Source organism: Chinchilla lanigera, unplaced genomic scaffold (assembly GCF_000276665.1).
Source record: "Chinchilla lanigera isolate Chin_1 unplaced genomic scaffold, ChiLan1.0 scaffold00070, whole genome shotgun sequence".
NCBI lineage: Eukaryota > Metazoa > Chordata > Mammalia > Rodentia > Chinchillidae > Chinchilla > Chinchilla lanigera.
The window spans coordinates 6,299,096-6,314,396 of record NW_004955471.1 but is presented as its reverse complement, the minus strand read 5'-3'; the positions used below and the strand labels follow the sequence as shown (position 1 = coordinate 6,314,396).

Genomic DNA, 15,301 nt, shown 5'->3' with positions numbered 1-15,301 from the left:
GGAAGAAGAAGAAGAAGAAGAAGAAGAAGAAGAAGAAGAAGAAGAAGAAGAAGAAGAAGAAGAAGAAGAAGAAGAAGAAGAAGAAGAAGAAAATGCACATGATGGTTCAATCTAGGTCTGTTTGTCTCAAAGCACCTCCGCTTTAATGTAGTACTTATTATCTACATGGAAGTATCTCATATTTTTGTTAACTTATCTGTGTGCTCCTCTCTCTAGAATGTAAACTTCAAAAAAACAAGAACCATAGCTATTTTGCTCCCTGCTGTACCACCAGTGCCTAAGAATTGAGCCTCGTTGACAGTAAGCACTCAAATAAGTACTAGTTGCATCAATACACAAGTTCATGTGTGAAGCAGGACCGTCAACAAACTAAATAGGTCGGGAGATCAGGAAGTCTTTGTGGTGATGTCAAATCAGCTGCTTCAGCGCACAAGTGTAACTGGGCTATACACTCCCCGCCAGGATTCTCGGCATTGGGTCTCTAGCACCTAGCTCCCATTCTTACCCTCACAACACATGCTCACAACCATAAACCTCTCCAACTCCCCGCTAGGAGGAGTCACACCTCTCGACCCTTAAACCCTCCCACCTTCTTCTCTATTTCTCTTTCCCACCCCTCCCGACCAAAGTTCCGGTAGCCTCTGAGTCGCAATGATTGCCGGGAATAGTAGTCTTCCTGTCCAGGCATCTAGCAGCGTAGAGCAATTGGGGAACTACGTTTCCCAGCAGTCCTCGCGGCAGAGGACGGCCGAGTCACCTGACCAGGACACGGGCGGTGCGATGGCGGCGCCCATGCTACGCGGGGTCTCCCCTGTGAGGCGCTGGTCTTTAGCATGGGTGGACGGCGGTTCCAGACACCGAAGAACGTCCCCGAATGGGTCAACTTCCAATCGGATAAGGGAACAGAGCTCAGTGGCCCAGCAGCCCCTCCACACGGCCCAGAAGCCTAGGAAAGGGTATAAACTTTCATATCATTACTGCACAGTTAAGTGTGAAGTGGAAAGCAGAACTAGGGACGTGATAGCCTGTGTAGCCCAGCTTTTGGACGTTTTGTGGGAGGAAGGGTGTTTGCCTATAACAAGAGTCCTGACACCTAGATCAAAGTAAAATGGGCCTTCTCTCAGCCCCTTGACCACAAATAAACCACAGTTTTAAAGTACCCATATTTGAGGAACTCGCTAGTGTAAAATACCAAGTTTTCTTGAGTCGACGTCTGTATTGCCGGAAGAGTGCATCTCATTACTGTGCTGGTCGCACTAGCAGTGGGGTTGGTGATACATAGTGCTACTAAGGGCTGGAAAGGGATCCAGTGTCTACAGGCTCCGTGGAGTGGTGGTATAATGTCATTAGTCAGCAATCGTGAGTTAGAAAACACCAGCTATTTGTGAAGGCGTTTTATGTTGAACATGTGAGACCAAAGATGATATAGCTAACTAAAGAGATCTTCCCTCTGGTTATGTAAAGTTTTGCTTATTTTGCCACATATTTTCTCAACAGCTGTTTATGATTCACTGTGCAAGATTCAAATAGTTTTTTAAAAATACAGAAACATAAGTAAGCCATGTTTCTCATATTTGGTTTTTACTTGGAGCTTGGCGTTATCTTTGCTTTTTAGTTAGAACAGAGAGCAAGTGTCGAAATGCATTGTTTCTTTTCTTTGCATTAATTAGATAACCTTCCTGTGAATAGAAAGTATGTTTTTCTCCCATTTAATGAAACTGCAAACATATTTTGAATAGTGAATTTTTAATTTAATTTCTCTTACATACGGGCGGTGTCTCCAAATGTTAAAAAGAAAGAGTTAATCTTTTTGCAGTACACCAGATAGAGAACTTCGTGTATTGAAATGGTTTTTAAAAACCCCAAACGTGAACAAAAATCTACACAATACCTAAAGTTGCTTAGGAGACGAGCAGGATAGGAACATACATAGATTTCACATGGAATAAGCACAGTTAGCTGGAAGTCGAGTGTGCTAACCCAGCAGAGTAGGAAAGGCCAGATAATAGATATTACTATAGTATTTAACATCTTGTTAGATTTGATAGAACGCAAGCACAAACAAAGGAACCCGAAATCCGATCCCAGAAACTGGAAATGATTAAGAGAGCCAAAAACAAAAAGCTACATCTGATAGTTTCATGTTTTCTTTTGCAAACATTTTCAGGAGTATCATTTAGTGATCTGTTATATCTGTGTCATTCTGGTCATTGTACCTGCAAGCTACTGTTATAAAATGAATTCAAAACAAAGTTGAGAATTTTCTTTTTAGCCATTATTTCTGTTGTAGTATCCTACCACTGACCTGAATTCTAAATGTTTGAAAGATCAGACTTCACTTAAGTGATTAACTGATTAAGTTACAGTTAATTAAAAATTGCTACTTTTTCAATGAAATCAGCCAAGAAGTTGCAGCTAATCCCCATTTCTAAATTGTGTTAAGATACCACATGGTATTGTTCTCTATTGCCAGTGAGCTTCCTAATGCCACATTGTAAACCATTTTTTTTACTAATCTCATTGTAGGTGATCATTATGAATTGCTTTTGATGTAATCACCAATAAACTGACATTTTTAAATGTAAGAATATAAAATTTTAGTAAATTAATAACACAAATAAGAAGTTAGCCTTTGTGGTTTAGGTTTATAGAAATTCATATGTGGTACCTGATGTAACTACTTCTTAACAACTATTTCATTCTTTTTAGTGGACACAAATGGGCAGCTGTGGTAGGATTGGAAATTCATGCTCAGATTTCCTCCAACTCGAAGCTTTTCTCTGGATCTCAAGTGTCCTTTACAGCACCTCCAAATTCTTTGGTTTCTTTTTTTGATGCTTCTCTGCCTGGAACTTTGCCGGTAAGCTTTTTATCTGACCTTTTCATTAGTAAGTGTTATACTAGACATAGATAGTGACTTCCTGTTGTAATCCATTGACACACTCTGTTTAGGGAACTTTGGATAAAGTGGGATGAATTAAATGTTTCTAAAGACTCATCTCTAATTCTGTTTCTAATTCTGAATGTATTCATACATCTGTTTACTCCACACACATTTTAGAATGCCTACTAAATACCAGATACTGTGTTATGAATTTATTTATAAAGATGAGCAAAGGTCCCTTCCTTTAAGGAGTTCAAAGACTAGCAGTGGTGGTGTGTCTTGTAAACAAGTACAGTGTGATTACTTCTGTGAAGGTCATAGCCAGAGGATGGTTTTGGAACCCAGAGGAGGAATACATAATTCAGTAAAAGGAAGGGCTAATATGAGTGTTGTAAAGGGTGTATTTGGTTAAGGAAAGTGGCTGGAAGAGGTGATGTCTGAGCTATTTGAGAAGCCGAGTAGGAGTTAGGCAGATAAATGAAGGAGGAAGAGGAATCTGTAGTCAAAGGTAGCAGCATATGTCACTTGATATGACAATGTAAGATATAATGATTGTGGTTTTTGAAAATTAAGCAGCAATCAATAATGAAGAGTCAACCACAACATGCAGTGATTTAGCTACTCATTTCCACATGCCCGCAAGGAGTGACTGCGTCCAGTGTATCCATCAGCAAGACTTTTATTATGTGTTTTCATATAAATGGGTGAATTTTGAAGAAAAATACGGGACAGCGAAAATGTTTGTGCTAATGAGTAGTTCAAGGTCTGTCTAAGACCTGTAGTATTGACTGGGTGTAGGGTTTCCCGCCATGTTTGAAGAGAACGTGTATACCTGGTAGTAATGGGAGTGGGGGCTGGTCATGGGTGAATTGCATTCTCTCAGACATTTCAGTATAAATGAAAGCTGGTTGAGCTGAGTACCAGCAGGCTTACAGGAACTCTCCACTTTTCTCAAAAATCACTGTTCATGCAGGAAGGTGCTTGGCCTTGCCTCTGCTGTGCCTGCCTTACCTGGGCCTTTGATTGTGTTAGGGCACCATCTCTGTCTTAAACTTTTTCCTTATTTATGCTTTTTATTATGGCGGACTCTCATCTCTAGAAACCATATCTAGGGCTGTTTTTGATTTGCTGTTGGGTCTCTCTAGAGGAATATGGGCCTAGAGGTTGGTCTTCCCACCCCTTATCTTAGAGTAGCTATGTATAGAGTTTTTGTTTGGGGAGAGACAGTTTTTCAGTTATAAACATATGAGGGGTTTTGTTTTGTTTTTGTTGTTGTTGCAGTGAGGCATAGATATAATAGAAATAAAATAATATCTATTCAGACAAATGAAATGGAAGGCAATTTATATAACACCATTAGCTTTTCTTTCTCAGTTGAAAATACTTTTTTCCCGGTGTGGTAATTCACTAACAAGAGACTCAGCATAAACTCTGAGTGCCTTTTAGGTTTTTCCTGCTGGAAATGTGATATCTAGCAGGATACTTACTATAGGTCTCATTTAGAAATAGATCCACTTGCAGATAGGAACATTTTTTTGTAAACAGACAACAGACTCTTAAGTTAGGCCTAACTATAGTCAAATATTACAGTCAGTTCAAAATAACAGGCCAGCAGACTTCTTGTCATGCACCAGAAAAAGTGTTTGTCTGATGATAAGCATGTCAGTAAAACAGTGGGAACATTTGAGCCTTAAGATCTTGGTTTACATTAATTAAATGATACACAGAGGCTAAAAATACAGTTTTGCAAGAGCTAGGATGTTTTTCTTCAGAGCTAACAACAGTCCGTTTAAGTAGCCTGTATGGTTATTCTCTGATCTACTTCTTTTCAGGAACGTTTCTGTCTTTAAAGGTGCTGTTTTAGTACTTGAGTTAAATTATATCAAAACTCCCAGAATAAAACATCACTTACATTTCAAAACTCTGTAAATTGCCTATAAATAGGTTTAAAATGTACTAGAACATTTAAACAGGTGTCCTTCTCTACATTCTATAGAGATAGTATAACGATATCTTAACATTATGACTCTGGATCTGGTAAATACTTGTAACCCTGAATTTGAGAGTATGTTTCTGAGGGCTGGAGTAGAATATTTTGTTATTGTTTTGGTCAGTTAAGCCAAGAAATAGGTATAATTCATGATGATGCTTGGAGCTCAGTCTTCCTGTCTGTTCCATTCTCTCCTCATTCTTTTCCTTAACTCATTAACTGTTTCTTCTCATGTGGCCAGTTTCTGTCACCCAGCCCTGACATGCTGGCCTCCCATCCTTCATTCCTTGGCTCTCACTTCTGTTCCCTGAGTTTTCCTGTATAATCTTTTACCCTCAAATGGAGCTTTTCTCTTGCTGCTAGATACCCAGTCTGTGTTTCTAACGTCCTACTATATATTTCCTTCCAAATACTTCATTTGTATCTTAAATTCAGCACTTACAAAATTGAGCCTATTATCTTTTCTCTCCAAAGAACACACCAGTAAGTGAGGCAAAAGAATCTTTTTATAAATGGATATTGGAGAGACTGTGTGTATATCACATACATAGACACGTGTATATTAAAAAAGGATCAAAAATCACTGGGAAAAGGAAGATCTATCCAACTGGCAGTTTGGAAAGATTGGTTAGCTATTCAGAAGAAAACACCATAGCTCATTTTATACATCAAAACAATATTCAGATGTGTATTTATTTACACGTTAAAAGTAAAATTAAACTAGTACAAAATGCAGACTATTCATTTGTCCCTGGGATGGGAAGAAATTTTGTAAGCATAAAAGCAAGAGGGAAAACTCATAAGACAAAATGATAGAGATTTATCTACTTTTATCATCTAACAAATTTATTGACTGACTAATTCTTTTAGGAACATATCCTAGGAAAATAATGAAATATGTGCGTGAAAACTTTATGCAGAAATGCCTATAGGACTATTTGTAATAGCGTAAAATTGGAAGCAACCAGAATTTCTTGGTGTTGGGAGAATGGTTAAGTTATGTGACATCTATGCAGCGGAACATTGTGAGATAATAATGTTTATGAAGGATTTTTAATAACATAAAACAATGCTAAAGATAAATGTTTTGTTGAGATGAATAGAATTTGCATGTAGATTATTTAATAGTCTTTTGCTTGTTTCTTGTGAAATGTGGATAATACGTATGGCTCATTGCATTGTTGTGAGAATTAAATGAATCAGTGCCTTTAAAAAAATACAGCCACTGCAAGTCATAAGTGCTCCATAATTCTGACCTGTTAGTATAACATGCAGGGACTGGCGGCTTTCATCTTCACAGAGACTGCCCTGAATTATTGAGCATAGTTATGTTGCCAGTGATAGCAGAAATAAATACCCTATACGACACTTGTTCTCTTAACCTGGATTTCACTGGTTACGCGATCTAACCCACAAAACTAACCTGTTGCTCCTGTCACTTCAAGGATATATAGAGAATTGAGGGAGCAATAAAAAAGTAATAGTAATATACTGGGTAAAAGTACTTCTCAATTAGAAATAATGCACTTGCAAAAGAGTAGTTGGTAAGGTTCTTTTTTTAAAATCCATATATAGGAGTTGGATTATATTTTGGTACAAAAAGTAGTGACTGGTTGATTTTCAGATACTCTAATAAGAGAACAGAAAAATATACCCCACAAAAATTGAGATTTGAATGCAGATTTGGGCCTTGTGTACATTTTTTTTGCCCAGCTGCTCATAATTACGGAAACCCAAAGTGGGTAGAAGAGTAGTAGTGCTTTAAACATCTCAAGGTTACTAAATATTTACTGAGTACCTTCAGGTACATAGTATACTCTTTTGACTTAGAAGAAACAAAAAAGATTGTTACTTAAAGAAGTTATGATAATACGTGTCTTTCTGTACCCTTTTGTTATGGTTTGTATCTAGATGTCCCCCCCAAAGCCTCATGTAGTCATTGGTGGGTCTTTTTGGAGGTGGGTGATCTAGGGTGTGTGATGCAGGAATCAAGGATGTGATGCTAGGATTGAGGGTGTGAGTGCTATCTGCCCCGAGGGTGGGTAGTCTGGATAAGATAAGGGACAAAGAGTCCTCGCTTGTTGCCATGCTGTCTTGGTTCCTTTTCTCTCATTGCTGAGACAAAATATCATGTCTGTGCTTGAACTTCAGGCCCTGTTCAGCTCTTTTTCCTCTGCTTTGCAGAAGCTCATGTCATCTGGTTTGTCTTTCCTCTTCCCCTCTCCCTCAGACGAAAATCTCTAAAAATGTCTGTAGAATAAATATGAATACATATATATGTATGATATCATATATATATATAGCTTGGAAGAATTTCAGATATGTACAGATATGTGCTGACATTTGGGCAAGACAGTAAATAAAGCTGCCTAGCTACCAGATTGTCCTAGAGCTGTCATGGCAAACTGTGGCATGCATGCCTCAGCGGGCTGTTTATATCACTGAAAGTTCTAAAAGGTTCGCCATCACTGTCCTAGAGTGAGGGCCATCAGTCAGTCAGCCCTGCAAATTTATATAACCTTTTGAAATCAGCATTTTAGTACCTCACTGTAGAATATAAATTGATAACCAGAATCCCCAGACATTTGAGAAAATTCTGCACCATGATGGATAGAGAATACAATAAATTTATTGAGAATACAATAAAAAAGCTAAAGGATTACAGACAATAGTGCACAGGGTAAAAGGATACTTAAAAATTAAAAGCTGTAATAACTATCAGAATAGTGCTGGAGATGTAGCTCAGTGGCATAGCGCCTACCTGGCAAGCACAAGGCTCTGAGTTCGATTCTTAGTACCAAAATAAAAAATAATAATAATAGATAATCTCTGCATCCTTAAAACAAGAACAGACCACTACCTTTTAAAAATGAACAATCATATTTAGAGATGAGCTCTTTGAAATTAAAATTATGGTGTGTCTATTTCCCACAAATAGCTCCCAGAACAGTTAGAAGATAAAGTCAAGAAAATCTTTCTGAAAGTAAAAGAGATGTGCCCTGAATTGGACAATAGAAGAAAAAAAAAGTGAAAATTAGAGAATCAATCTGGGAAATACAGTATCTAATTAATTAGAGTTCCAGAAAGAAAAGAGGGGAAAAACATGGGAGGAAACTATCAGATAACACAGTTTAATTTCCCAGAATTAAAGGACATGTGTCTCCAAATTGAACAGCCTGCCAATTACCCAGCTCAAGGAATAAAAATAGTCTCACATGCAGCCGCATCATGACATTTATGAACATCAGAGATAAAGATAAGATCCTAAATCTTACACATCTTACAGAGAAGAAAACAAGTCAGGTCACAGGTAAAGGACTGAGATTAGAGAGACCTTGGGCTTCTCAACAGTACCACTTTAAGTTGGAGGAGAATGCAACAGAGTCTTAAAAATTCTTAGTAGGGAGAAATAATCATTCTGATCTGGAATTTGCTATTCTGCGCATCAGTCAAGTGTGATAGTGGAATAACATTTTCTAACAGGCAGCCTCCTGAAAAATTTGCTTTCCATTGTCCCAAGAACCTACAGAGAGCTGGGTTGCCAGCTCTGTAGCAAGCACTGAGGCCTGCTGGGAGAAGAGGAAAAGTGGCTCCAGAATAAAGGACTCTAGAAAAAAAGGAGGCGTGGGTGGGAATAATGGACATCCGATGTTTGTGTGGAAAAGAGAGTTTATTGTACTGTGGGGTCTTTGAAAGGAACAAGCAGAAGGTCCACATAAAAATGCAGCCCAAAGGAAAAAATGAAAGGCGTTATCAACTCCAGGAAAAACAAAATGTTCAAGCAAAGAAATGTAATCAAACTATACTTACACCTCAGCAGAGAGGTAGATGGAAGTAATAATTATAGAAGCACCAAGTACTGATTCAACAAAAACTGCACTCTGAGGTGGATATTGGGAAATAAAAGAACTAAGTTCTTATTTATCATAATTGGAAGTCACATTCTAAATTAATAAAGCAAGAAAATGTAAATAACATAAATACGTGCTTTTGGAACACTCTCTCCTTTTTAGACCCTTAAATGAGTGGAATTGTTTCTGTTTTGTTTCTTTTGGCAGAGGCATAGGAAGTGAGCTTGTTACTGGTTTGATGTTGCTTGTTTTTAATCAGTAAGTAAAAGATGTATAGCTCTTATGTGACAGAATATCGGTCACATAGGGGTATTGTAATAGTTTATTTTATACACAAAATAACATTAATAATGAGATGTTACCTCTACTAGTTTCTCAGCCTTTTGCTAGTGCAATTTCTTTTTTTCTTCTCAAAGTCCAAACAGTAAGGAATCCCTGCTTGTCCACATCCTTGCAACTCCCAGCCTTACTGTGATTTTAGGAGCGAATAGACTCATCCACGTTCTGGATTCCTCGTACTCAAGCTTGTGCTTGGGATTGGGTTCTCTGCTTGCCCAGGGTGAAGGGGCCTACCCTTCTCACCTGACTTAAGGGCGTTCAGTGACCCAGCTTGTCAGGTGGAGTGGGTGAGCACTTAGGAGTGGTCATATTTTATTTTTGAGTAGAAATGTAATAAAGCAGTAAGTCCTTATGGTAAAGTAAGATATAAAGAATATGGCAAAGTGCGTCATATTGTTATTCTGTCACCTCGTAACTTATATAAGTTCTCTCTTGGAAATGGAACAAGCCAAGTCTTGTGGCTCCATGTTCTAAAAACAAGTACCCTGCGTCATTGTGACAGGTTATCAAGTCTGTCTTTTTGCCAGATTGAGGAAGGATGGTGACATGGGCCTGTGGCCAACCAGCCTTAGCCTTCACTGGCGGGTGATGGATTTTCCAGAGGCCCCCTGGCATAACATATTATTTAAAAACAGGAAGATAAATACCAGACAAGACAGCTCAAAGATCTGAAGGTGCTGCTGCCAGGAACAGGACTGGGTGGCAAAGGGGATGGGGAGGGGCACTGCTGCTTTTCGTTATCAGTCACCTTAAAGCACCTGCCTATAGTACTTCCATAAAAAACTAAAAGGGAAGAAATGAGTAAAGATAACAAGGGAGGGAACCCCCGGTGGGATAGGCTTCCTGAGGAGGCAGGAGATGCCCTGCACAGCACAGGGAGAAGGACGCCTCCCCCGCTGTAACCCGAGGGGAAAGTCTGTCCCTCCTCCCGTGGGTGGGGTCAGCTTTCAGGTTTGGGTATGCACAGTTGAGGAAGCGCCCAATGATTTTTTTTTTTCCCTCTTCTAGCAAGCAGTTTTCTTGCAGCTCTTCCTTCTGGTGCTGCTCCCTCCCTCCCTGTGTTAGCATCTCTTGCATTCCGGGCCTGAACTCTTCGTTTTGTGTGCCTGTTCTGCACTCCCTCACTCTTGAATGATAGTGTAGGATCCCAGGCTGACATTTATTTCCCCTCAGCACTGGGAAGACATTATCCCATCGCCCTCAGGCGTCTTATTGCTGATGAGGTCATTTATATTCTCTGCCTGATAGGTTGAGCCAAGATGTTTCCAGGTGTGGATTTGTTTTTATTTATTTTTCTCCAGGCTCAGTGTGCTTTTTAACTTAAAGACTGTACCTTGGACTGTGGAGGTGTCTGCTGGATGAATTTGTGGTGGCCTCTGCCAGGGGCCCTGGGACTTTATGGAATAAACCAGTTTCTATGTTAATCTCTTACCCGTTCCCCACTCAGCTGAGGTAGAGCCAGTGTCCTGCGCCAGGGACAGGGTCAAGGGCTCTGATTTCCCACGACTCTTTCTCACCCATGACCTGAGGTGGGTGACCTCCCCGTATCAGCTCCTCCAGTTGATGGCAGAAAGTTTTCTGATTGGAGCAGGATTATGGGGCGCACAGCTTTCTACAGGGAGCCATTCCTGGCCCCACCCCACGTGAGCAAGGCAGTTTCTGTGGTTGTTGCAATGGGAAAGTAAGTGGAGAAGTCAGAATCTGGTCTCAGCGATCTGGCGTAGAGTTCCTGTTCCTGACCCCTCTGTTGTCCTGTCTCTCGTGGTTACCTCTGGGTGTCAGTTGGCTGTCAACCCCTGCCGCTGCTGTGGCCTGAGAGGATTTTTCTTACTTGCTTTGAATTTGGCGGTGCACACGTGTGTGTGCGTGCATGCATGTTGTATGTATTTATAAATCTCTGGGTCAGTGTAAATGCACAACTCTTTTTTTTTTTTTTTTTTTTTGTTTATGTGTTTTTGTTTTTCTCTGGTACTGGGAACCGAACTCACAACCTTGCGCTTACCAGGCAGGTGCTTTGCCGCTGAGCTAAATCCCCAGCCCCAAAATGCACAACTCTTCATTTTTTGTCCCCGCCTCCACCGCTGTTTACCACACGTCTGCGCCTGCCTAGGCTGCTGTCTTGACTACTGACTGGGTAAACACCCTCTTCCCGTTCTGATTAGTGATCCTTCCGAATGGCTTTTAGGAGCACAAGCGTTTTATCTTCGTATTTTACCTGAGTTTTAGAACTTTATGGAATTCCATCATAAATCTTCTGACTGAAAAGGCCATTCAGCCCATTTTACTGTGCAGGATAGGCAGGATTACAACTAAACTAAGGACAGTACTCTTTTTATTAGCAAAGATCCAGCCTCATTATTTTGACCTCGTGAAATCTCTTGCTGTGGAACAGGATCTTCCTTAATGTATTAACTGATTATTTGCCTACAGAGCTGTTACCAGGATCCTATATTATTTGCTTAGAGTGGGTTATTTCCTATTTCTTAATGTCATTCCAATTTCTCTAGTTGAAATATTTTGTATGTGAATGAGAAATGGGAAGAAAATTAGAAGAGAAAATATATTTATTTGCTGAAATGTCCTGGGAGTTACAAGTGTTTTCCTCCATAATTCTCAAATAATTTTGCAGTCATGTTGAGATTTCGGTAAGGCATCAAGTTTGTTTGAAGTTTAAAGCAAGCCTGCGTGTTCACCCACGCAAACATACACACACTCTTTGTGATTTGAAATGTTTGTCCCTCCTGGTGTCGGTCCCTGAGAAAGAGCGAGAAGAGGACACTGTTGGCCCTTGCTGTTGCTGGCTGGTGGGAATGTTCACCTAGTACATAACAACATCTGATAATCAAGCTGTGCCACAACTAGATTAATTAGAAACCAGTGACTCTGCTCTTGTTTTGCTTATCTGAAAGCTTTTATCTGCATGTAACACAGAACTCCTTAGCAACTGTGAATGCCTGCTTTCCAGAACCGAGGAAAAGCTTTTTCACACATGTATGCAAGAACATCCTCCTCTTTTCTCATCAGCCTGTCTACGGAAGTATTTGGGGCTCTGCATACCAAAGGTGTTTAGAATTGGCCTTGGCGGCTATGGAATGAAAATTGGAACATTGTTTACTGCATTGCTGAAAACTTTCTTTTATTCCCAAGGGTATATACTGTTTCTGGAAAGAAGAAAGAGGATAAACAGGGGACTAAATATGATATGATGCCTGCCTCCTGGTAGCTAGCAGTGCAGATACTGTGCGTTATGTTGGAGATTCACTCTTAAACCCAAGTAGATTGCCCCAGAAAGGCTTCATCTCCCTAGAGAAATGATGATGTGAATTGCTTTTTAAAGGGCTTTAGGATTAATTTATTTTTTAAATTTCTTATGACAGACTTATTTAACACTAGATAATCTACTGTTTTTACTCTGAACATGTAGACCTTAGGAAAACTTTTGTTTCGAAGGACCTAATAGGTTTAGAAATAGTTGACTAGTTCTAGAGGGCGTCTGGCTGGCGTGCTTTCCTGACCCTTAATTCTAAACATAATTATGAAATTGTTTTTAACTTAAAACTTAGAAATGAAACAAAGTCAAGAAAACATCATTAGGGAGAGTATTTAAATGCATACGTTTATAAGCAGATCTGTATTAATTCAGTGTTCACTCACACTTAGATAATGTTTAGTTATTTGACTAACAATACAAAATGTGACAGTTTCCTATTAAATATTTTTTCCGTTCCAATGATTTACTTTAATGTAATCTGCAGAACTTATAATTACATTGTGTTTTCAGACTTTATTCTTGCCAGTCACTCTCTGGAGTTGCTTTTATAGTTTGCTTCCCTTCCCTTGGAGGTAGGTGTTCCTGGTGTGAGGTGTTTTGCGCCATCTCTTTGTGCCTGTAAAAGGGGCATGTCTCAGAGCTCATCTTCACACGTGTGGGAAGGTTTTCTTTCTGCTCTTAAACTCTTCCAGCGGTCAAGCCTTCCTTTTCACGTTGTTGATTGGATGTCTGCCTTGAACTCAGGTGACTCCAGACAAAGATGGGCTTTGGCCTTCAGCAGGCAGCAGGTCCTCACTGCCCTTCCTGGGAGAAACATTTCTTTCCCTGCCATGCATGGCCCCCCCATGGATTTTTTTATGAAAAAACAAAATTTTATAGCAAAATACAGTAGTAACAGAATAGCAATAGTTAATGCACTGTGTATCTTTTTCATCAAAGTAACTACTCAGAGTATAAGACGTAGACAGAAGAAGATTCTGTCTTACAAAGGGGAAGAAAATAGATAACATCTTTTGTTGGATTCTTGTAAGCCTCCGTGTTCATCATGCTCATTTTCCCCACCTCTGGCAGCTTCACACGCAGCCTTTCCCACGTGCAATCTGTGTTACAGTGGTACTGTGCTTCTACTTTCTGCCAATACACGTTTTCGTTTTTTTTTTCCAAAGTTGATTGACCAACCTTTTATGTAGGTTGTGTTTAGGATTTCTGTGTTTCAGGTTCTAAAAAGCTTTCATGGGTCTTTTCTGTATCACTTGACAGTACCTTTCTTAGAATGTGTGCATAACAGCCATAATAAATATTTCGTTCTTCCATACACTTCCATACACCTAAATGAGGAGTCCACATGAAAGAATTTTCCAAGCATCTTTAACCTTTTTGATTTTTTTTTAACTTTGGCATGGGACTCTTTTAAATGCATTATACAGTTTCCTGTTTTTAAATAGGATATATTGAACATAAGGCAACCTTTTCTTGATTGTTCAAGGGTATCAGCTTCGTCAGCTATTGCACAGTGTTGTAATGTAATGGTCCCTTGAAGGACTGTTCAGGTTTGTAAAGCCATCTGATCGTACAGTAAATTGCTAGGGCTAACCCGTTCCTTTTAGATTTCATTGTGCAGTGTTTTCCCTTGCACTTACAGCCACTGCCTCTCACCTTTTTTAAAGCCACTGTCAGTGCATTTGACTCCAGAAACCTTTTCTTCCTTATTTTCCACTTCTCAATTATTATTTCTGATCTGTGTTAGCCCAGAAAGCCAGATTGTCACATTTGTTTAATATAAATACGAACAAGGTTCTGCTTAGAGAACTGTCCTACAGAATAACGTACATGAACAGTGTGGAACTACTTAGCTTCTTGAAACTATAAAACCATAGGAGGCTAAAATAGAAAGAGTTTCTGAAAGTCACTCAGTTCCATCCTGGTTACATATGAAAGTACTGCTGTTGTGACTTCCTGGAGGTCACACAGTTACCTAAAGTCCCACTTGGATTAAAACAAATGTTTCTCATACCCAGCTTAATGATAGCTTCCAGTCCATGTCTCACTATAGTCAGAGTTGGTAGAAGTCTGGTTTATGTAGGTGACTATTATTTTATGTAGGTGAAGGTGTGTATGAATGTATATCTCAAAACATACCATTAGCAGATGTCTGTGCAATGTGTTTACAGATGTATTCTGTACATACATTGACACACAGATTCAGAGGTCTTGGTTATACAGCATTAATGTTGATGTATGTTCCAAATATTGTGATGCCCTCTAGTTATGAGGTCTATACCCAGACAGAGAGAAGTGCTGAGTTAGAAGTGTGTACAAGGATTTCGAACCCAATTAATCACTAGTTTAGTACCCATGCATTGGATCTTCCCAGACCTGCTATTAAGGAAGCAGCCTTAACTGTGGGCAGCTCGCAGCTGTCAGTTGGACATATCACCATGCAAGTAGTCATCAAGTGTCACATTCCTTTTATTTCTTTAATAATTTCAAATCTATTTATAGTCTATGTTCAGTAATTCTACCATCTGAAGTTCTTGGGTGATTACCTTCTGCTCTTTGTAGGTCAGCTGATTCAGCTGAGGGTAGATTATTTTCTTGTGTGTCCTGTAATTGTGGATTGTAAAGTCGTGTTTGATGGGGCTTACTCAGTGAAACTTTTGTGAGTGGGTTGAAGTCGCTCCAAAGACCTATTTTTTTGGCTTTGGCCCAGTGCTTCAATTCTAAGATACATTTTCCATGTTGCTCTTTTAGCTTGGCAATTCGTGGACCACAGACTTAGTAAATTTGCTTTAAGCCTGCCTGAAAGCAGACTATCAGTTCTTAGGGCAGACTTTTTTCTTTTCTCTTTTTCCCAAAGTCTGGCCTGAGACTTAACTCAGGTTGAAACCTTGCAGAAGGGAACCAGAGGATTTACTATAACTGGAGCTGTAGCCAAAGCTGTGAGTATGGGTCACTCAGAAACTCAA

General features: G+C 39.5%; 1 protein-coding gene across 1 annotated transcript in view; it reads left to right on the top strand.

Moving 5' to 3' along the window:
- Positions 1 to 741: 741 nt before the first annotated feature.
- The window catches only part of Gatb (glutamyl-tRNA(Gln) amidotransferase, subunit B), an 83,629-nt gene continuing 69,069 nt past the window's right edge, over positions 742 to 15,301 (top strand). Inside the window, exons 1-2 of the mRNA XM_005400896.1 lie at positions 742 to 956; positions 2,710 to 2,860. Of these exons, the coding sequence (XP_005400953.1) occupies positions 781 to 956; positions 2,710 to 2,860 (327 nt within the window). The 5' untranslated portion in view covers positions 742 to 780. The remainder of the gene's footprint in view (positions 957 to 2,709; positions 2,861 to 15,301) is intronic.